At 42.6% G+C, this 23,470-nt stretch overlaps 1 protein-coding gene across 2 annotated transcripts; it reads right to left on the minus strand.

The window, feature by feature from the left end:
* Nucleotides 1-3,892: 3,892 nt before the first annotated feature.
* Nucleotides 3,893-22,728, minus strand: prmt5 (protein arginine methyltransferase 5). 2 transcript variants are annotated; one of them, XM_079508272.1, is made up of 16 exons: nt 22,539-22,728; nt 21,785-21,903; nt 20,535-20,620; nt 20,113-20,247; nt 19,389-19,501; nt 18,007-18,056; nt 17,744-17,907; nt 17,442-17,603; nt 16,215-16,292; nt 14,023-14,081; nt 13,612-13,734; nt 12,470-12,645; nt 9,289-9,492; nt 7,642-7,752; nt 6,830-6,894; nt 3,893-6,296 (listed from the first exon to the last, which is right to left on the minus strand). In XM_079508272.1, exons 1-16 carry the CDS (start codon nt 22,634-22,636, stop codon nt 6,144-6,146), a joined length of 1,896 nt encoding a protein of 631 aa, XP_079364398.1. In that variant the 5' UTR covers nt 22,637-22,728; the 3' UTR covers nt 3,893-6,143. The 2 variants fall into 2 exon arrangements, with proteins under 2 accessions (XP_079364398.1, XP_079364397.1); XM_079508271.1 differs by having other exon boundaries at nt 6,830-6,909.
* Nucleotides 22,729-23,470: the final 742 nt, after the last annotated feature.

Below are 23,470 nucleotides of genomic sequence, written 5' to 3' on the forward strand. Positions count from 1 at the left end.
GGTCGTCCACTCACAGTTAAGTCTTTGTATTGAGTTTGTGCTTGAAATGTACTGTAATTCTGCAAACTGTTAATAAATATTTCAATCAATCAATCTTATTCAGTATCTAAACCTAACCTAAACGTTCTAGTCTAGGCCCATAAGCCTATTTGTAATGTCCAGAAAATAAAAAATAAAACAAATTAGCCCAACCCCTCAAGGCAAACCCAGTACCCCACACTACCATGTGTCATGTCGTCATCCCAGCTCTGCCACTGCAGATAATCAGATAACACATGAACACGTCAAGTATCCTGGCTGCTGCCTAGCCTGGCTAATAAACCAGACCGAATCAGCCGTTGGAAGTGTGATATTAGTCTGGCTTATTAGCCGCTGCTGCCTACAGTGTACACAAATACACATGCCATTGATTGATTGATTGATTGATTGAAGAATTTATTAACAGTTTGCAGAATTACAGTACATTTCAAGCACAAACTCAATACAAAGGCTGTTAACTGTGAGTGGACGACCCAATTAAGCATTACACTTGTTTCCAATAGGGTCCACCATGTTCAAATCATCAAAACATTTAGAGACGTACAAATAGACACTTCTATAGACAGAACAGGAATTCATCATAAAGGAGGTAAAAAGGGAAAAGAAATATATACAGTGAGGGGAAAAAAGGGGGGGCGGGGGGGGGGGATTCAGATTTTACGGGGGCCAGTTTCGAATTGCAGCCATCCGTAGGTGCCCTTTGAGAGCGGTTTTGAAGGAGTCAAGGGATTCGCATGTCTTAATGACAGTTGGTAGGGCGTTCCACATTTTGGTGGCATAGGAGCGAAAAGAATTTAGTCCCTTGTTTGTGCCGAATCTGGGTTGTACATGGTTCGTTGCACTCCCTCTGGTGTTGTGGGTGTGGACTTCGTTAACATTAAGGAAGTATCTAGACAGGTACATGGGTATCTTGGTGGTGTATCGAATCTTGTGGACCAGACCCATTGCAAGATGCTGTACTCTGTCGTCGACCCTAAGCCATTCCAGCCTGTCGAAGTGGGCAGGGGTTAGGTGGGTTCGGGGGGCTAGATCAAGTAGGAGCCTGACCAGTTTGTTTTGGGAAGTCTGGAGCCTGGTTTTAAGGGCCTTTGAGGTGCTGTGGTACCAGGAGGTGCATGCATAGTCAAAGAAACCCTGTACAAGGGCTCCTGTTAAGGTCTTCAAGGTGTTTTTGTTGACCAGTGAGGAGATCCTGTAGAGGAATCTTGTTCTATGGTTGACTTTTTTGATTACGTTGGTGGCCATTTTATCACCGGAAAGATTAGCCTCCAGGATGGAACCTAGGTAGGTAATTTCATCTTTACGTGTGATAACATTGTCACCCACTCTAACCAAGAAGCCATTTGCCTTGCTGAGATTACTAATAGAGCCAAAGAGAATGGATTCAGTTTTTCCCAGGTGTAAAGATAGTTTGTTATCAGCGAGCCAGGTGCAGATTCTACCGAGTTCAGAGCTGAGGGCATTTTCAACCTGCAGTTTGTCCCTGTCCGAGACCAGCAGTGCTGAGTCATCTGCGAACAGGAACAAGTTGCAGTCACAAGCTGAAGTCATGTCGTTTACATATATTAGGAACAGTAGAGGCCCTAGTATGCTTCCTTGTGGAACGCCACAGCTCACTGGGAGGGGGGGGGACAGTGTTCCGTTCACTTCCACCATCTGTTCTCTCCCCTCCAGGTAGGATTGCATCCAGCTCACTGATGTGCTATCGAAACCAATTGCTTTTAGCTTGTTAACCAGTATGGAGTGGTTCACGGTGTCAAAAGCCTTTTGGAGGTCCAGCATGACCATGCCGCAGTATTTGCCAGCGTCCACCTCTTGTTTGATGTGGTCGCTCAAATAGAGAAGGCATGTGTCAGTGGAGTGGGATGTTCTGAAGCCAGATTGGAACTCGTACAATAATTTATTAGTGGCAAGATACTTTTCAACCTGTTCATAGACTATTTTTTCCATCACTTTCGAGATGGAACTAAGAATAGAAATAGGGCGGTAGTTGCCGGGGTCTAATTTACTCCCTTTCTTGTGCAAGGGGGTTACTTTGGCCAGTTTGAAATCTTGGGGGACCTGTCCCTGTTTGATGGAGAGGTTTACTATGTGGGTGATGATTGGAGCTATAGAGATGGCTGAGTCTCTGAGAAATTTGGAGGGAATGTTGTCATGGCCTGTGGCCTTGTGGGGTTGGAGGGCACTCAGTTTCTTAATTACCTCATCAGTTGTTACCATAACTAGTTTAAAATCGTCTTTACAAACACCTAGGTTTCTGTAGAAGGTTGTAATGTGCTCTACACCAAAGAGCCCAGAGTGGGAGGGCAGTTTGTTAACCAGAGTTGTTGCTATGTTTGTAAAGAAGATATTCAAGTAGTTGGCCACATCAAGGTTGTCAGTGATGAGAGTGTTGTCCGATTTGATGTTTATGTTTGAAAATCTGGTTTTTAGTTTCTGACCATAGCTTAGTTGATTGTTTAGTAGCTTCCAGAGCTCATGAGTATTGTTTTTGTTTTCCTGAGCTTTATCATTAATGAAGTTACTTTTAGCTGATTTGGTCATGGCAGTTACATTGTTTCGTAGCTTGATTCGTTGGGTATTTAGGTTGTTCAAACGAGCTTGGCGAACACTGTCGAAGCGCTTGGCTAGCTTTGACTTGCATTTTAGAAATTCAGAGCATTTTTTGTCTCTGGCTTTCATTGCAGCCAGTATGTCCGAATTCATCCATGGTTCCGAGCGGGTTTTGCCCCTGGTGGTTCTCAAAGGAGCCATGTTGTTCAGTACTGATGTAAATTTGGTTTTGAAGCCAAGCCAAGCTTCTTCGACAAGTGTGCTTTTAAGCTCATCGGACCAATCCAGACTCTCCAATACTTGGTTAAAAACCTCACTAGAGTAGGTTTTGAGGTCCCTTGATATGACTGTTTTGTGGCAGCCGGTACATGTGTACTTAAGCCATACATGTGCCTATATAAGTTAGCACATATATGCACATAATATGTTGCTTGCTTCAGCTTATATGTCACAGAAAAGTAGGCCTACGTTGGGTCTATTTAGTTTAAGCTCTAGCAAAAAATAAAATAACAAGTGAATAGGGTTTCATGATTAAACGTGTGGGTAGTGTTTAAAGTATAATTGCATCGGTTGGCTACGACTCAAAGTTGAGCTTTTTTAGCCATTTTCAATAATGTAGGCCTACCTTCCTAGAAATCTGTTGTATTTGTCTTTGAAATGTAGTGCAGTGAAAGTCACAAGAATCCAAAAATACAAATACTCAGGTGAAGTACACGTAGTCAAAATAATTCAATAACTTGAATATTAATTAAAGTTGCACCTACTATTGCCCACCACTGAATTGAATGAATTACACTTAACAAAATAGATTGACAGATGCATTGATAGAACATAAGAATAGCAGGAGCAACTGCTTAGGCACATTTTTAATGCTATGGTAATTGGTAAGGCACTTGAGCCATCCTTTTTCATACAACAATATGACTAAAGTTCATGTTATTAATCTAACCCGCCACAGCAGGGCATTTCTCTGCATTATTTCTGGGCTACCACCTACTGTACAGATCATGCCACTGCAACTTGAGTCTCATTTAACCCATTTGTGTTTTAAACATTGTTATAATTTAGCTATTGAAAAATAGCAGATCTACAAGCTCATAGCACGCCACCGAGTGGCGCGCTACGAGCTTGTAGGTCTGCTATTTTTGAAAATTTGTGAAAATATTTATTTAAAAAAACTGGAGGATTTAGATTTTGAGGTCGGGCCTAAATTTTAAGGCAAATTGGTCCATTTCCAGATAAACCAGCATGCTTGTGGATCATGCCATAGCAATCCAGGAAAATACTACAGAACACAATATTTCCAAATAACCTTGTTCTTTAGTCTTTATTGACATTTTGACAAAAAGAAACCAACCGTAACAAAAACAGTATTGTGACCTGAAAGAGCCCATCGATCCTCGGATCCCGTGGGTTTTATTTACGCATGTCAGTATGGAATGTGTGCTCGGTAAGGCAGACATATTTGTTTGGTTAAGAGCAAGTTAAGAGCAGTGTCCAAAATCGCTCTCTATTATATTCCACTATAGTGAGTTTGCCATTTTGTAGTGCTGTCCAAATATCGGATCTGTCAAATCTAGCCTGAATCAGATCTGTGACACATCCAGATTGGAATCCGATTTGTTTAAATAAGTCTAAATGCAAACAAGTCACATGGAATCAAATTTAGATCAGGTTGTTACATTCAGACTGAGACAGATCGCCTGAAACCACCTCTGAATGTGGTTCAAGTCACATTGGGAAAAAAAGATCCCATTTGACTTGTACGAGACCTGTCTGCAATTAGACTAATTCAAACAAATCAGATTCCAGGTCAGAAACACGGTCCTCCATGGGGTTCTATCACAGGTTACAGACAAAGTCAGAAAGAGATGTTTTAGGTAATAAGGTGACCACTGAAACGGTGGTTTGTCAGTGACGTCATGTTGTAGTTTTCAGTCGTCACCTTATCACGTAAAGCTGGAGTATGATTAGGCCTTAAGGCTCGGAAGCAGGGCACTGCGTCAGGCACCCAGAACTAGTGGCAAGCACTGTGGGAGCCAAACGCAGGGCAAAGTCAGGAAAGGCGAGACACGCAACCACCGTAGATGCACTGCGGCGTGACAGATTAGCCAACAACACCAAGACCCTGATGTTAGATGTGTGGAGGGCAGCGATTCAGGAGTCCCGAGGTGGCGTTTGTTTGCCAACTGTACTCTCGCATCACAACATAATGGTCACCCAAGTAGTGTCCCAAGTGTTTTTTCCATAATACTCCCTAAAATATAGGGAAGTACATTATATAATATGGTTACACACCGGCACTCCAAATCACCGCTGCTCCGACGACGGACTTCCATTCGTCGTCATAGCAGTGTTTCCCCACTTGCCAGCCAGACAGTTATACGTCGCGGTTTTGAAAAGGGGGTTCATCGGAATGCCAAACGGTTCCCATATAATATAAGACACTATATTATAACTATATTTTACTGAGCAGGGAGTAGTGAATGATTTCAGACTTCAGAGGCCATGTATCAGCAGTTGCGTCACCACAACAGTTAAAAAAAAAAAAAGAAATCACGCATTTGAAATGACCCAATGTTTTTGGTTATTTGGAACTGCTAGTTAAAAAGGAACAATTCAAACCAACCAACTGACACCGAAATACAGAACCCATCCAACACGGAACATAATCTGTGTCTGCTCAAAACAAAATGACAAAACAAAGTCCCTCAATCAACCAGGCTCTTGTCTGGTTCATCCATTTACTTTTCAGACTGCCAGCTCCTATAAACCCATGAAAATCTGTGTGCAATACTGCCATACAATGAAGTTTAAATCAGGCTTTAAGGACTCATGACTACAATCCAGCTTAGCTGGATACATACAATGCGCAGGGCTATAGACACACGGGCGCCTACAAATTCACGCCCACAAATGAAACAGCACCACCAATTTTAAATGTGTTTTACCGTTGTTGTATAATTAACTTGGCTGAATGTAGTAGGGGAAATAACCCAACTAAATAGAGTGACATATTGACATTTTCAACTGAATTCTCCAGGTTAGTATTAATACTTAAGTCTTGCAAGATGCTGTTTGGATAATTTTACAAAAATAAATAGCCCATTATAAAACAAAACACATGTATCTGGTTATTGAAAACTTCAAGAGGGATGCGACCTTGACGTATATACCATGCGGCCACTTTAGTTTTCCAATGCTAGCACTTATAGTACATTGTGGGTTGTATATTGAGGTGGCAGGTATGTGACATTAAAAAAAGACAAATCAAACATATGGGACACTGTATTAGAACACACAAAAAAAACAAAATTTCTAGAGCCTCAGTAATCAACCAGTGACATTACGGTATTTTATGATGCCTCTCATAGGGATTGCATTGACAGCTGCAGTACACCGTTCTAACGGACCAGAAGTGGTGGCGCTGTCTCATTTGTGGGCGTGAATGTGTAGGCGCCCTTGTGTCTCTATGTCCACATCAATCACCACTAAGTGCCTGTAAAAACGTGTGTGCATAATGCACGTTTTGGACCACTGTGGGGGCATCTTCACAGGCCAATGGTGTAAGAGCGCCCTGCCGGGTTGTGGATGGCGGAGCAAGAGGGCTCGGTCACGGCCCACTCGTACCACACCTTCTTCCCGTTGTTGCAGCGCCAGAAGCGCACTGTGATGTCATCATCCTGTGACACGGGGATGGGTTGCTGTCAGGGGGAGAGAAGAAGGGTATGTCAATGAATGTGATTTACAGAAACGTACAATAAATCATGCACATCCACTCACTAAAAGCCAGGTGCCGCCAGGCCGAGGCTAGAACAACAGAAAACAGAAATGTCGGCACACTGGAAACTTAATAAAACCTTTTTAACCCATTCTGGGCGGGAACCCCTTTTGGTGTTTTAACTAAGCATTATGTTATACTTTAGCTATTGAAAAATAGCAGATCTACAAGCTCGTAGGTCTGCTATTTTTGAAAAATCGAAGAACGACTGACATAGAAACATAGCTTTTTCAGAAACCTGTCAGGATTTAGAAGACATTTTTAGAATCTGATCTCAGGTCAAAATGGGTTAAGCTTTGGAGCATTATCCAGTGTGCAGACCTTAGCTTTTTTCTAATGAATAGCCTTAAAACGAAATCTGTTATATCTGATATGCATTTGTAAAAGAAAAACATATAAAGCTATAAAGCTTTATAAAGATCTACTGTACATTACAGGAAAACGGTAAAAACTTACTTTGAGGGGGAACAGAATTGGGAACCAGGAGAACATTCCAGGTGAATGTGTAGCTGGCTTGATACCTGTAAAACGATTACCTGGAATTAAATTAATTGATAGAGCCTACTGTCTGTCCATCCATACAAAATATAAAATAAAGGCGAAAGCCACAAAAAAACATTAAAATAAAAAAATTAAATTATAGACATCATTGTTCAGACACAATCCGAGCAAGAGACCACGGGCCCCATCTCTTACCCCTCTTATCCCTGAATGTATTTGCCATTTATTGAAAAAATATATATGATTTGTTTTTTATCGACACGTTGTGAGTAAGGCTGTGAATCTTTGGGTGTCCCACGATTCGATTCCGATTCTTGGGGTCACCATTTGATTCAAAATCGATAAACAATTTTAAAATTCAAATGCATTCTATTCAAAATGATTCTCGATTCAATATATAGGATTTCATCACAATCTACTCCAGCCAACTGAAGTGACTATACTACAGTAACTTGAAAATGACTGAAGACATGATGTTTACTGTGATTAGGGTAAGCTTACATTTCATATCACAAACACCATGTAGTGAAAACTCCTGTAACTGTAACCAGTAACCAGAAAAAAAATTATGAATCGATTTTGAATCGTCCATAACGGGAATCGCGAATTTGACACCCCTAGTTGTGAGCTTGTAGATCGGCTATTTGAACTATTTTAAAAGGTTTTTCAAAATGGTAAAAAAAAAAAAGGCAAATAAGTTTAGGGACAAGGGGTAAGGGGTGGCGCGAGACATGGCCCCACATCTCCTCGTTCTTGGACTGACTTACTGAGCGTAACGTCTTTGTAGAGCGTGGTCTCAAAGTAGCCCGCGAAGCCATGGAGAACAGTGTTGCAACCCACTGAGAATCTGAGGCACTGGTAGCGGTTATTGTTCATATCTGAGAGAAAACGACAACACAAGAAAAGTGTATTCATATTTTGTGCAGGTGTGTGTGGTTTCTTCCTTTGGGACAGTGGTTCCCAAAGTGGGGTCCGGGGAGAGAGTTCTAGGGGCTCCCCAGATAAATGATAATTAGGAACCAAATGGACCCTTATGGGTCTGTAACTCAGAGAGTTCTAGGGGCTCCCCGGCTAAATGATAATTAGGAACCAAATGGACCCTTATGGGTCTGTAACTCAGAGAGTTCTAGGGGCTCCCCGGCTAAATGATAATTAGGAACCAAATGGACCCTTATGGGTCTGTAACTCAGAGAGAGTTCTAGGGGCTCCCCGGCTAAATGATAATTAGGAACCAAATGGACCCTTATGGGTCTGTAACTCAGAGAGAGTTCTAGGGGCTCCCCGGCTAAATGATAATTAGGAACCAAATGGACCCTTATGGGTCTGTAACTCAGAGAGAGTTCTAGGGGCTCCCCGGCTAAATGATAATTAGGAACCAAATGGACCCTTATGGGTCTGTAACTCAGAGAGAGTTCTAGGGGCTCCCCGGCTAAATGATAATTAGGAACCAAATGGACCCTTATGGGTCTGTAACTCAGAGAGAGTTCTAGGGGCTCCCCGGCTAAATGATAATTAGGAACCAAATGGACCCTTATGGGTCTGTAACTCAGAGAGAGTTCTAGGGGCTCCCCGGCTAAATGATAATTAGGAACCAAATGGACCCTTATGGGTCTGTAACTCAGAGAGTTCTAGGGGCTCCCCGGCTAAATGATAATTAGGAACCAAATGGACCCTTATGGGTCTGTAACTCAGAGAGAGTTCTAGGGGCTCCCCGGCTAAATGATAATTAGGAACCAAATGGACCCTTATGGGTCTGTAACTCAGAGAGTGTAAACATGGAACAAACACTAACATTGATTTTACAACATAAATTAGGGTCCCAGAGATAGAAATGCCATTAAATGGGGGTCTGTAGACTAATATGCATGTCAAACTGGGGGGGGGGGGTCCTTGAAATTAAACAGGTTGAGAATCACTGAGCTGTAAAAATCATCTCTGGTCCCTGGCATAATTAAGTGTCAATTTGGGGGTCCTTGACATGCCGCTCTACGAGCTTGTAGGTCTGCTATTTTTGAGAAATCGTGAAAATGTAGTGCAAATCTTTGAATATACGTGCTTTCAGAGCGAACGTTTTCAACTCAAATCTTTGCTTCTGGGGTGTCCCTGGAACAACATATTTTCAGATGGGGGGGGGTCGGCGGCCAATTACATATAATCGTGGGGCTCCTTGACATGAAAATGTTTGAGAACGACTGACATAGAAACCTGGGGGTTTTCAGAAAACTGTCAGGCTTTAGAAGACATTTGTTGAATCGTCCTCAGGTCTAAATGGGTTAGGGCGTGCGTGGTAGTGTGGGTGGTCATGGTGCTCTCGTGTACCTGTGGTGGGGTGGGTTAGGGTGTGCGTGGTGGTAGTGAGGGTGGTGGGTGGTCATGGTGTGCTCGACTACCTGTGGTGGGGTGCTCTTGTCTACCTGTGGTGGGGTGGTTGAAGGTGAAGCAGGCCTTGGGTTCGGCCAGCTGGTGGAAGTTGTGCAGGCGCACAACGTAAGGCGTCTCGAAGTGGCACTCGGGGTCCTTGTCGCGTTCGCGACAGCCTCGCACCTCGTTGTACAGCTTGGAGGAGGACAGAGGCGCCAGGAAGGACGTGTAGGAGCAGGGGATGCTCACGCCGTCGGCTGAGGAGGAGCGGAGACACGAGGACGTAAAGAAAGGGGAAACACTGGCCTGGAGTGACGGAACGAGGCAAAGAGGCCTGGAAGATAATGGAGTGTGACCTTGAATGTTTCCATGAACCACGGTAATAACAGACAGTGATCAGTCTAGTTCAGTGGTTTTCAACCAGTGCATGGTCCGGGGACCACCAGTGGTCCTTGAGGGGGTTCTAGGTGGTCCCCAGCTATATGATGGCGAGTTGGTAACCAAATGGACTCTTGTAGATCTTTCACTCTTGAGCGCAAAATTAAACCATATGGATTACTTAATTCACAAGAAGTCTACACTATAGAGCATCGCAGTATATAATAATTACAAAGAAGAAAAACAACAAAAAGAAGTGTTGTAACCTGCCGTTTTCTTCTTCTTTCTAATTATTTGTTCGGCCCGGAAAATTGTGTTTGTCGTCATGATTTGTCACAACTCGAGTTGGCTTTGTACGAGGCTTAAAAGGTATTTAAATAAATACTTTTTGAAATGTCTATGAGGAAAATGAACAGGGAATCATTTCCTGGTCCCTGGTAGGGGGCGGGACTGCAACGCTCTATTAGAGAATGTAGAATTGTTATTTTGATCAACATTTGCCCGTCATCTCTCCTACGGTACCACATCAATACAGCATGGAATTGTGGGCAAAATCATATCGGATAACAAAATGTCCTTTAGTTTTGGGTCAGAGAGGCTAAATGTCATCAAATAGTGGTCCGTGGCAAATGCTGAATAAACTAGAACTGCACTCTGTCGAGTGCCTACTTGCTTGTTGCACACAAGTAGGCCATAAATGGCCTACTAGTGCGTAAGCAGAGCGCGCAAGTACTGTCGACCGCTACAAACTGTCAAATCTCAGCTTCTCTTTGATAGAACGACTGAAATATTGAATTATTAGGTTTAGCTATTTGCTACGTACCTACTTTTTGCACGTAAAAAAGTAGTATTATGAAGTATATCGTAATAAAGATGTGGATTAAAGGACCCAATGCCTTCGATGGTGACGTATATCTCGATCAGTGTCGGGTGGATTAAAGGAAATGCCTCTATGTATATGTAATTTGTAAGTTGATTAGCGGTATACTGTGGTTACTTTTGATGCGTATGCACCGTCCCACCAAATGACGTCAGGGTATAACTGATATAGCTAGCTCAGTAGTCAGTACGTCATTTGCAAACTCTCAATGATGACGTAATAAAGATGTGGATTAAAGGACCCAATGCCAGAATGAAATTGGTTTTTGATGGTGACGTAATGACGATACGTTTTAGTGTCGGGAAGATTAGAGGTAATGTTCCTATGTATATGTAATTTGTAAGTTGATTAGCGGTATACTGTGGTTACTCTTGATGCGTATGCACCGTCCCAGCAAATGACGTCAGGGTATATGTGATATAGCTAGCTCAGTAGTCAGTAGTCATTACGTCATTTGCTGGGACGGTGCATACGCATCGTCGGGCGAAACTAGTACTTGCTAGAGTTCTCAATCTCTGCCCGAACCCGGCCCGGCCCGACATTTTCGGGTAGGGCCGGGCCCAAAATGCACGATAATTAGTCGGGCCGGGCCGAGCCTCGGGCTCTGTGATTGTGATTTTTTTTTTTTTTTGTAATAATTTTATTATAACAAAAATAACAATTCTGTTGTTTGTGTAATGTATTTATTTAATATGAAGAGGGCTGAGCTGGTGAATGTTGGCGATTAACTTTTACAGTTTAGGCTATTATACTATATGTGACTGAAGGAGGAGGAGGCGATGATCAGCAGCAGGCAGCAGCGCACCAAAGTGACAGAATAGAACGGTGGTTGTTGAACTTGCTACCGCTGGCTGGCCTCTGGTTTGCCAACCAAATGAGCTGCTTACTGCTCAGCATCAACTATATAACTTAAGTCAACTTGCCATATGCTTAAATGTTTTATAAGACCATCGATTTATCCGCAATAGCTCGTTTTGGAAACGTCGGGGCTTAACGAGACACTGCTGTCTCGTTGAACCCAGCTGGGTGAATAAGCTAAATTAGGCTACCTAATCAACGGTAAATGCTCCATATAACTATGAAAGCGCCTGCACGTAATATAGTTACATGATGACCAAGCAATGTTACAGTCACACTGTAGGCTACAGCTATTTGGTTTACAAATCGTATCGCAGCGCGCTGTAGCCTACAGCTATTTAATTTCCCCATCGTAGCGCAGCGCGCCTCGTTGTGTGCCCACTGCCCAAAATAAAAGATCTGCAAGCTGTCGACAGACTCGACACGCCATCGAGCGGCATGTTGATGGTTTGTATGTCTGTTCTTTTGGTTAGGCAACGCACTTTACGCGTTGTATGTGGGTTTGAGAGGCAATGATTAATGTAAACTATACAATAACCTAGTAGATTATAGCCAAGTTGACTTGAATTGTCATAATATTGCCAGTAGCCTATTGGACATAATTAACTGCGTCACTTCAGAGGATCGCTGCTACTTTGATTCAGAAGATGTTTACTCACCCCTGGAAATTGCTGGAAACCATTAGAATGTTGAAAATGGAACATTATCAGCCAATTAACGTGAGTTACATAAATCCTTTATTTCGGCGACTAGACTATTAGTGCGTTCTCTGACACGGTCGTCTCAATAATCCACGGCGCCGCGGCCATATAGTGGAATTTTTCTTTTTTTTCACACTCGGGCTTTTTCGGGTTTTCGGGCCTGACATTATGGTAATTGTTAGGGTCGGGCCGGGCCTCGGGCCGACCCAGTTAGGGTAGGGTAGGGCCGGGCCTTAATTTTCAGGCCCGATGAGAACTCTAGTACTTGCGCGCTCTGCTTGGGCAAGTAATAATGGACCTTAATATGACAAAGGTTGAAAACCACTGCACTAGTCGGCAAATGTCATTAAGTTTGGAGGAGTATGGAGGAGTATTGGGCAAAGAGGAGTTACTGCAAAACACACAACTCTGAATTACCCTTAAGAAAGTGCTGCGCTCCATCCAGACACTCGGGGGACAGCTCATTGTCGCCGAACGAGCCAAGCAGCTCGCTGACAATTATGTCTGCTTTCTCGGGCGCCGTCCACTCCCGCATGTCACACGACACCACCGTCACCTGATCGCCCCACTCCTCGAAGCGCCAGTTCTCCAACCTGGGTTGACAATGAATGAACGCTCAGATCATCAACGTTGAAGCCATACACAGTCACAGATCGTTAACTCCACCGGTCTCAATACGAGGCTCATCTGTGTCACACAGGGGAAATCACCCAGGGTGGTGCAACCCTGTATTGATGGATGGGAATGAGTTGCTGCTCCCGTTTCAGAACCTAGAGTCACCTGTTACAGCCAAAGCCGAGGCTCACACTAGGAATTTGTCTTGATATTGGGAAATTGCTAAATGGAACTTAAGGATTCGTGTTGGTACTGTACAGTACATCCATGAATAGAACTTGCATATCAACGCTTTTTTTATGCAGAAACCTTGTAATGTAACTTATTTTTGTACCATAAATGAAGCAATTTAATACTATACAAAAATAGGCGAGCTACAGAACAAGCACGATGCACTGCAATGTGTAATTTCTATGCCCAAAACGGGGGTGACAGATTTCAATTTGTCTTTTATAAATATTTATTTAAACTATGAAAAAGTATTAACAAAAGCTTGTGACTAAATAATAACTACATTGGATCCATATGGAACAGTTTGTGTGTGTGTCCCATTTCTTGAAAAAAAGTTACATTTTGACAGACTAGGGGCTCCATTTTCGTCACCGCTAAACCCCTTATCCCTAAACTTATTTTTTTACTATTTTGCAAAACATCTTTGAATAGTTAAAATGGCCAGTCTACAAGCTCACAACGTGTCAATGTAGATTGGCTAGTTAAACTATTCCAAAATGTTTTTTAAAATAGTAAAAAAAAAGGCAAAGAAGTTTAGGCATAAGGGCTTTAGCGGTGACGAAAATGGAGCCCTATGTGTCCCTGTCATTTTGTAGGTCAAGACACAAGACACCCATCTGCAAGGGGAAGCGAATGCATTTGTTGTCTTCGCTCCTCGACCTCAAACGAATGAGGCGAGGATCGTTTTACACGCCGGTGTGATTCCAACTCACGTGACCACAGCGTTAGGGTTCTTCTCCACGGCGTAGATCCGTAGCTTCCTGTCTGCCTGTCTAGCAGCTCGCAGAGACGCATTAACCAGGGGACCCCTGCCCGCTCCGAGCACCATCAACACCCTGTGGCCGAGAGACAACAACAACATCATCATTATGCATTAATGCAGGTTTTATGGGCCGGCTCACAACATGTGTTGCAAGGTCAGAATGATTTTTGTATTTATCAAAGTCACATATGAGTCAAATAAAGACAACATACAAAAATGAGCATTTTACCCCTCCCACCCCCCAGAGTTCCCACTCCGAAAGAGCCACAACCCTGGTATCTCGTACCATAGAAATAGAAAAGAAAGATGCTATTGAAATTGAGTTGGAGTTAAATTGGAAGGACAGGGAACCTCTACTCACTGTGTATTGGTGTCTTTCTGCTCCTCTGGTACTCTGTCCAGAAGACATTTATAGACGGCCTGTAGATGGAAGAACATCAGTCAGTCAGTCTGGTCAACATTAACGTCTGGTCAACGTTGCTAAAGCATTTAATTTGTCCTTCATTACAGGGTATGAAAAATAAGCTTTCAGAGACCTGAACGTTGTTTGAGCCACATAACACTGACTCAACACTCGCTAAATGTCGCCGTCATGTTATGGTTGAGTAAAGGTGCAACTGCAATCCTTAAAGGACCACTTCACCACTTTTCAACATCTCTTCCTATAATTGGTCCTAACTAATGTTCATGATAAAATACCACAATTTTTTTCTACTCAGTCTGTGTCTCATAGGAAGGCTGTGGGCAGTTCAGAAACCCGTCCACCAGTGACATCATCGATGGTGAATCCAAGCTAATAGAAACGGCAGGCTTTCTTTTCCTGAAAAGTTGCAATGCAAAAGTTGAAACCATCGTTCTCACGATAATACAAATCTAAATATATTTTAAAACAAATCTTGTTTAAAAATAAATCTGCCTAATGATGATGTCACTGGTGTCCGAACTGCCCAAAGCCCTCCTATGAGACACACAGACTGAGTAGGAAAAAATTGTGGTGTTTTATCATGAACATTAGTGAGGACCAATTATATGAAGAGTGGTGAAGTGGTGAAGTGGTCCTTTAACGTAATGTCCAAACTGGGATTCAAACTTTGGTTTCTCCTGCATGATTAGGCAATAAGACATTTCTACCGCTGTGCCAACGAATAAGGAATCCCACGCTTGGTCATAGAGATATTTCGCTATGAGCTTCAGGCAATATTAGTTGCCAAACCATAGGTGTCCTCCCTGACACCAGGGTCTACATGTCTCAAACCATAGGTGTCCTCCCTGACACCAGGGTCTACATGTCTCAAACCATAGGTGTCCTCCCTGACACCAGGGTCTACATGTCTCAAAGGAAGAGTAGGATGACCACCTCCAACCACTGCAGATGCTAGTTATACTGTATTAACCCATTTTGGGCGGGAACCCCTTTTGGTGTTAGCATCATGTTATGCTTTAGCTATTGAAAAATAGCAGATCTACGAGCTCGTAGCGCGCCACTGCTATTTTTGAAAAATCTTGAAAATGTGCCTGAAATCTTTGAATATATATTATTTCAGAGCCAAAGTTTTTAACTCAAATCTTTGCTTCTGGGAGGGTCCCTGGAACAACATATTTTCAGATGGTGGTCGGCGGCCAATTACATATAATCTTGGGAGTCCTCGACATGAAAATGTTTGAGAACCACTGACATAGAAACATGGGTTTTTTCAGAAAACAGTCGTGATTTAGAAGACATTTGTAGAATCGTTCCCAGGTCAAAATGGGTTAACATACTCCGTCACAGAGATGGATTAAAATGATGTTTTATGAAGACTTTCCTTGCGGAACCCCCTAAACCCGACTTTTCCTGCTAAACACGCTAAAACCTTTATTTCTCTGTACAGTATGTAAATCACTTTGTGATTTTGTTTCTGATATTAGTTACAGTTTCTAGATATATCGTTACCCGTTGGTACTGTGAGTATTTAATGGGGTACTTCTCATATATAGATATATGGTTACCTGTTGGTACTGTGAGTATTTAATGGGGTCCTTCTCATATATAGATATATGGTTACCTGTTGGTACTGTGAGTATTTAATGGGGTCCTTCTCATATATAGATATATGGTTACCTGTTGGTACTGTGAGTATTTAATGGGGTCCTTCTCATATATAGATATATGGTTACCTGTTGGTACTGTGAGTATTTAATGGGGTACTTCTCATATATAGATATATGGTTACCTGTTGGTACTGTGAGTATTTAATGGGGTCCTTCTCATATATAGATATATGGTTACCTGTTGGTACTGTGAGTATTTAATGGGGTCCTTCTCATATATAGATATATGGTTACCTGTTGGTACTGTGAGTATTTAATGGGGTCCTTCTCATATATAGATATATGGTTACCTGTTGGTACTGTGAGTATTTAATGGGGTCCTTCTCATATATAGATATATGGTTACCTGTTGGTACTGTGAGTATTTAATGTTACCTGTTGGTACTGTGAGTATTTAATGTTACCTGTTGGTACTGTGAGTATTTAATGTTACCTGTTGGTACTGTGAGTATTTAATGTTACCTGTTGGTACTGTGAGTATTTAATGGGGTCCTTCTCAAATACTTCATACGTTTGTGACTCCAGGTTGTCCATGAGGGGCTAATGGGGGAGGAGAGACAATTTCAGACAAACAAAACAAGTTTTTACATTACAATCGGATTTACAGTGACACACACACACAAAGGTTGGGCGATATGCCATTTTTTTCCTATCGCCCATCGTCTGCCCCAAAATCCCCATTGGACAATATATGTGTGTTTTAAAAGAAATGTGAGAACAGCTCACTGCTGGTCACGGGCCGGAAAAAAAAGGTCTACAAGCTCTCAGCTTGTAGATCTGCCTGTTTTTGCAGCACCGTTCGCTACGTGCTGAGAGCTTGTAGATCTGCCCGTTTTTGCAGCACCAGTGTCAGGGTAACAAAATAAGATAATATTACAGGCGGAGATGAAGTGAAGTTGAATCAGACAAGCAGCAAGCTAAAGCCAACATCACTTAGCTTGTTGCAATGCTAACGCTTAGTCACTCCTCGTCCCCCCGACTTCACGGATCGTGCATTGAAGCACGTCGGTTGGGATGAGACACGAGACAGCAGCAGTGGACATTCTGGTGTGACTGTCACTGTATATTTAACTGGGTCCGGACGGGAGTGACAACATGTAGCCTACAGCAACTTCTCCTCCTGTGCTGCTGCTGCTGCTGCTGCTGCTTGGGCAGGGGGTTTCCACCAGGGGATGTTACTAGTTTGCTAGGCCAAATTGTCGCATTTTGCTCACACTTTATTTAGCTGTACAGGTTATAATTGGGCTACATTTGTAGATTTGCAAAATAAAATATAAAATCTGAGAAATGGCCTAATAAAAAATAAAAAATGGCCAATCCACGATTGCCGATATACTCGTATCGTCACTCAACCTTAACCCATTTTGGGCAGGAAACCCTTTGTGTTTTAAAGCATTGTTATACTTTAGCTATTGAAAAATAGCAGACTTGTAGGTCTGCTATTTTTGAAAAATCGTGAAAATGTGGCGCAAATTTTGAATATATATTCTTTCAGAGCAATTTTTTTTAACTCAAATCTTTGCTTCTGGGGACCTGGAACAACATTTTCAGATGGGGGTCCACGGCCAAATATAGATAATTCTGGGGTCCTTGACATGAAAAAGGTTGAGCACCACTGATACAGAAACATGAGGTTTTTCAGAAATTTTTTAAAATGTTGACATCAGGTCAAAATGGGTTAACACACACCTGGAGTGGGGACTGCAGGTAGTCCTCATAGCCTTTGGCAAAGAGCTCATATGCATTAGGAGCGGGCCGGTTCTGGTTGAGGTATTCCAAGTACTGGAGATAGGAACGGAAGTCCTTCTCACTGTGCCGACTGGACCCTGTGAAGATGAACTGGGCCTCCAGCTAGGAGACCAAGACAGTTGCATTTATATTAATCTTATTAAAAGAACGTTTTTTTTCTCTGCATTTAATATCAAAGCATCTGTGATGAAAGATACGTTGCGGTGTAGAGTCTTACTACTTGCGTGTTCTTTGTTCTATACCTTGAAAAGACGGAAGATGATTCGCTGATGGGCTTTCGAAAGAACGGGGAACCCCTTCTTATTGGTGAGAAAGAGGCTTGTGGGAAGTATGGCAGCTTTGATTGGCTCCCCAAGCCACTTGTCAATCACCGCGTCGCAAGGGATATCGGCCGCGACATCGATAGCTTTGGGAACAAGAGAAAAACAATAATACTAATAATCGTGAACCACTCGGTGGCAAAATGACTCGGAAAACTCAGAAAAGCACCATTGTGTTCACTCACCAAGACAGATCCTCTTGTTGTAGTCACACAGTGTTCTGAAGGAGTGCCACCTAAGTAGAGGACAAGTGAGAGGGAAAGGGCTGTATTCTTGACAACAAACTGGAAAATGGCATCAAAAGTCCTCAAGAAAAATCAAATAACAAGATGTTTCTTTTGTCAACAAATGCACTCTCAAGCCCTCATTAACTATGCTTGCACCTCGTGGCTCTCCAACATCTCAATGTCAATTAAAACTAAGCTTCAGACCTACCAAAACAAACTGATTTAACTACTTGTCGCCTCGGCCTAAAGCCCATGTCCCACCTACTGTAGGTCCAACACTTTGCTAGTCTGGGATGGCTCATGGCTCAGGGTAGGAGACACGGTTAAGCAAATAAAAATGGGATTGGTATTTAAGATAGTCAAAGGGACAGTGCCCTTATACCCGATCTAACTAGTAACTACTTCTCCAAAGTGACTGACACCCACAATACAATACCAGTAAAGGCCTATTCATAGTCTGGATTTTGGTGATCTGACCACCAGAGCTGAAATAACGTTGAGCGGTGGTGAGTAAAAACAGATAGAAGGGCTGGAGTGGTGGCTGTGGTTTGCTCTTCACCACGGCTCGTGACGTCATGTTGTAGTTCGGTGGTCACCCCACCACCGAAAAACCAGACTATGTATGAGCCTTTAGACTCCTTATAGGCGAGAGTGACCGCAGGGCTGAGCCACTCTCCCGGAATAATGTCACTTCATTATGTCAGCACTGTCATAGAAGTTTCATTTTAAATTGTCTCATATAAGCAGGGGGGGCACATTAAATATAGAAGATGGGAAAACTCTCATTCTACTACTCCAAAATGTGGAATGCCCCGACACCATCCATTAAAAGATGTGAACCACTGGTTTCTTTCACAACTGGCCTGAAAAATCATCATCAGGAGAGGAGACCACAAGGGGAGGTAAATGCGGTCATTCTCTGACACCGTTTTTCCCTTTTCTCCTTTGTGTTTTGCATTTGTTGATGAATTGAATACATAGGCCTAAGTGTTTGTATTATCCTTTGGACTTAACCCATTCCGGACGGGAACCCCTTTTGGTGTTTTAACTAAGCATTATGTTATACTTTAGCCATTGAAAAATAGCAGATCTACAAGCTCATAGCGCGCCACCGAGTGGCACGCTACGAGCTTGTAGGTCTGCTATTTTTGAAAAATCGTTGAATATATTCTTTCAGAGCGAACATTGTTTTTATTTCGACGTCAGGCCTAAATGTATGGCTGCACCACATGCGGTTTACATAAATTCTGACTAGTAAAGTATTCAATCAAAAAGGAAATGAATGGCAACTTTGGTGATGTTCAGTCAAGCTCATGGATGCAGGCTGGTGTTCCACTTACCAGCCCCAGGTCTTCTCGTCCACGTTCCTGTCCTCGGTGGAGACGGTCGGCTCATTCTCTATCACATCTTCTCGCAGGTCCTCGGGGGACATCAATGGGACGCGGATCCAAAACTGAGCAGGAAGAAAACAAAAACAGTGATGGCCATTTCTCCTTCGATGCATTTTCATAGTTTTGTGCCAGTTAGGAAGCCCTTCAGCCACTGTCCTTTGAGCGCAGTATTTAAACATGCGGTATATTCAAGCCATCATATAGAGCGTCGCAGTCCCACCCCCTTTCATGACGACGCCAGGCCCAGGAAATTAATCACAATGCATTTTTCCCATAGACATTTAAAAAATGATTTATTTAAAGACCTTTTAAGCGTTGTATGAAGCCAACTCGAGTCGTGACAAATCATGACAACACACAATATTTTGGACCAAACAAATAATTACATAGAAGAAAAACAACAAAAAAAGTGTTGTAACCTGCCGTTTTTTCCTACTTTCTAATTCTTTGTTTGGCCCGAAAGATTGTGTTTGTTGTCATGATTTGTCACGACAAGAGTTGGCTTTGTCCGCTGCGTAAACGTCTTTAAATAAATACTTTCTGAAATGTCTATGAGGAAAATGAACGGAGAATCATTTCCTGGGCCCTGGTAGGGGGCGGGACTGCGACGCTCTATATAGTAAGAGCAATCTGGTTTAGTGGGTTTGATGTTAATAATACCGTCAGTGCATACATTGTATGTGTGGTGTCCGGTCTGGATGTGATTGAGCAGCACGCGGGCTAGGTTGGCATTATTGGGTCCCTTCAGTGGGACCATGAAGGCCGGCAGACCCAGGTAGGCAGAGAAGTTCAGCTCCTGCACCAAGGCCTAGGAGGGAAGATAAGACATTGTGGAAGAATGGAGATCCGGTTGAATCCGTGTCCAGTGGATTGGAGGTATACAAGATAAAGTAGCGTGTACTGGAAATATGTTGTTGATCGGTCCAGTGGTTTGCAAGATTTGACAAACACACACAGAAACACATAGATGGCTAGCTTCCTGCAAAGCATGCCATTTACATTTTAAAGTATTTTTTCCCCTAAATAATAAATATACAATATGAGATAGACATTGCATTTTAATAACAAGCAAGAGTAAAACAATATTTAACTTACAGCCTCAGAGTTCCTGCGTTCTGTCACGATTTCAGAGTCTGTTTCAATCCATGGAGAAAGCTTTCCAACAATGAGTGTATTCCAATCTAGGTGAGACACACAATGCATAATTATTACACAAGATAATGCAGCAATATTTTAACAACTTTCTTTGAATCCATTGTCTTATCACTGCGAGAGCCACATTATGTCACATGTATTGTACATGTCCTGACATTGACATGGATCCTTGTTCTCCATTGTGTTCAACAAGATGTGAAAGATGCTCATCAGCAATGAATATATAGCCTAATATAACCCATCAGATCAAGCATGCGGGGAGGCAATAGTCCTGGAAAGAACAAAACCATCCTAAACTATTTGGTATCAGGTACGGTCGCCCCTAAATCATCTCGCCCCTCGATTGTTCCACCGACCTCACGCCGACCGCTCGGTCCGACGGTTCTTGTATTCTTTATTTTGTTTTACTGAGAATAAGGTTAGAAATACGTTTAGGGTTACTAGCATAGTTTTCCTGAGGTTAAGGTTAGGAATAAGGTTAGGTTTAACATAAGCATCATTTACTTAGGTTACATTAGGAATACCAGGCCACGCAGTTCCGCCGGCTGTACGCCCGGGGCGAGTTGGTAAAGGGGCGAGTCGTTTGGTATTCAACTATTTTCCTGACTTTCCTGACCTTGATAGCGAGATGTTTCTCTGTCTGCATTGTATCTGTCTTGATATGTGAGGCATCCTGTTAGGTGGCACCCATAAGGTCCGCCTGGCATGCCGACAGTAAAGGTGGCCTTACACTAGCCGATAATCGGGCATTTTTTACGCTCGGGGGGTGCCTCGACCGCTCAAAGCGCGATCGGGATCGGCCCGATCAACATCAAGAATGTTTGATATTTGCTCTGCCCCGCTCCGATTATCCTGTAGTGTGTGGTGCTATCAGATTTCAGATTGAAAGAAATCGGCTAGTGTAAGGCCATCTTAAGGCTAGCCTTGTCCATCATGAGGTCAACCTTGCACATCATCATGTCACGTTCCTATGTCGTGCATCATCATATCTTACTGTCTGTTTCTATGATCCAGCACTATATATATTCCCTGTCTGTCTAATAAACTTTGTGAATCTATGGTGTGATACTGCCTCTGTGTCTCATCATTGGTTCTCCCGGGCCCGTCTCCGTACCAACAGAGGTGCTTCAACTGGATCATCACACACCACCAACACTGGGGGTCGACGGTCGAGTACTTTGTCTGCTTACCTCTCCCACATAACAGCAGGTCTGAACGGGTATGAGCGCCGGGTCTGGACTTAGCAGGGTTCAGTTCGAATTCTCTCTTGAACCTCGGGTGGAACAAGGGCATGCACAGGAAGTCAAACCTGGAGAAAACACATTGAATGATTGATTGAAAAATCTAAATTGTAGAATGGGTACATACATTTCAAAGAAAGTACAGGTCAATACAAAATCTGCTAAACCAGGAAAAAGCACTAAGACGTGTTTACATCAGGGTCCTCCATTTTCAATTCATCAAGACATTTAAAGACATAGGCCTACAAATACACATATATGCGAAAATAAAATTCATCAAATAGTTCAAAGCCACAGCCAGATCTTTAGTTATGATATCACATATGTCTTTATGATGAACTTTCTTAGGTCATTATTTACAACAAAGTACCAATGTAAACAAAAAGTGGTGGTTGCATGGTTGGTTGCACTATAGCTGAGTGTTATGTTATGTGTTCGGTCCTATAATAATAACGGGACCAGAGATGATGTGAGGACTCGGGGGGAAAGAAAGACCCAGAGAGAGAGAGGAAAACAATCAAACATGCATCTAGCATCAAGCATTAATGTGTGATTGTGCACGTGCCTTTCATTATACCGGCGCGGCTAGCCTTCTTAGCACGTGCAGAGATTAGATTATGACAGCAAAACCCCCCCCGCTGCTCGACCCATAAGGCACGAGTCTAAACACATCTGCACACAAACAACTTCTCCTCCTCCTCACCCGAGTTTAGCGACTGCGGATAAAGTATCGGCCACCTCCGGCACACAATGGAGATCTCTCCCGCAGGACACCTTGCTGCCTGTGCTGCCCGACGCCATGACGGTTATCACAGAGAGAGACGAGAGAGTGAATGAAAGGAACGGATATCCAACTCAACTCGTGGCTGCCTGGTATTGAAACTGACGCCATCTTGGCTCCGCACGGATCCCCTTTTCTGATTGGCTCGCAGGGCGCCGTGGAGCCGAAATGGGCTCGTGTGTACACTCAGTTGCAGATCTCGCTTAGATAATGAGATCGCGATACTGCCAAACGATTTGTCCCAAACCCCAATGGTACTTTTAATATAATTCGTTTAGTTTTTCTTATTCAATTTATTTATACTATGAAACGACTCCACAGTAATCCAAAGAACACCTGATGATAAGATTTCTAAAATTCTCATTAAATGTAGAATTATTCACACAAAACAATAAAACTAAAACATCTTTGTGAAATTGTAGGTGTCACATTTTAAGAAGCTGATTCTGAAGAATTCTGGGCTGGCCTCTGCATGTTTGAAGATGGCATGCCATATCACTTTCATGTAATCAGGATTATTATGTAGAAAGTGTATATTTGTTTGTACGTCTCTAAATGTTTTGATGAATTGAACAAGGTGGACCCTGTAAACAAGTGTAATGCTTTATTGGGTCGTCCACTCACATAGTTAACAGTTTTTGTATTGAGTTGTGCTTGAAATGTACTGTAATTCTGCAAACTGTTAATAAATACTTCAATCAATCAGCCTACGGTGTATGATCAAATCATATCATATCACTTTGTTTTTGTCGAGTCAAGTGTGTGTGTGTGTGAGTGTGTACTCCTACTCCTAGTATAATCATTGTACCCGATGATCATGTTTTAGGAGGGAGAACAAGAGTTGATAGCTCCGT

The sequence above is a fragment of the Electrona antarctica genome, assembly GCF_951216825.1.
Source record: "Electrona antarctica genome assembly, chromosome: 1".
Taxonomy (NCBI): Eukaryota; Metazoa; Chordata; class Actinopteri; order Myctophiformes; family Myctophidae; genus Electrona; species Electrona antarctica.

What these genes read in the sequence shown, in the direction of transcription:
- prmt5 (XM_079508271.1), bottom strand. Translation starts at nt 22,636, where the DNA reads ATGGCGTCGGGCAGCACAGGCAGCAAGGTGTCCTGCGGGAGAGATCTC. An exon ending in TCCGCAGTCGCTAAACTCGG is followed by an intron (nt 21,904 to 22,538) that starts GTGAGGAGGAGG and finishes TGTTTTCTCCAG; the next exon opens with GTTTGACTTCCTGTGCATGC. An exon ending in CTTCAACCACCCCACCACAG is followed by an intron (nt 7,753 to 9,288) that starts GTAGACAAGAGC and finishes GTTTTCTCTCAG; the next exon opens with ATATGAACAATAACCGCTAC.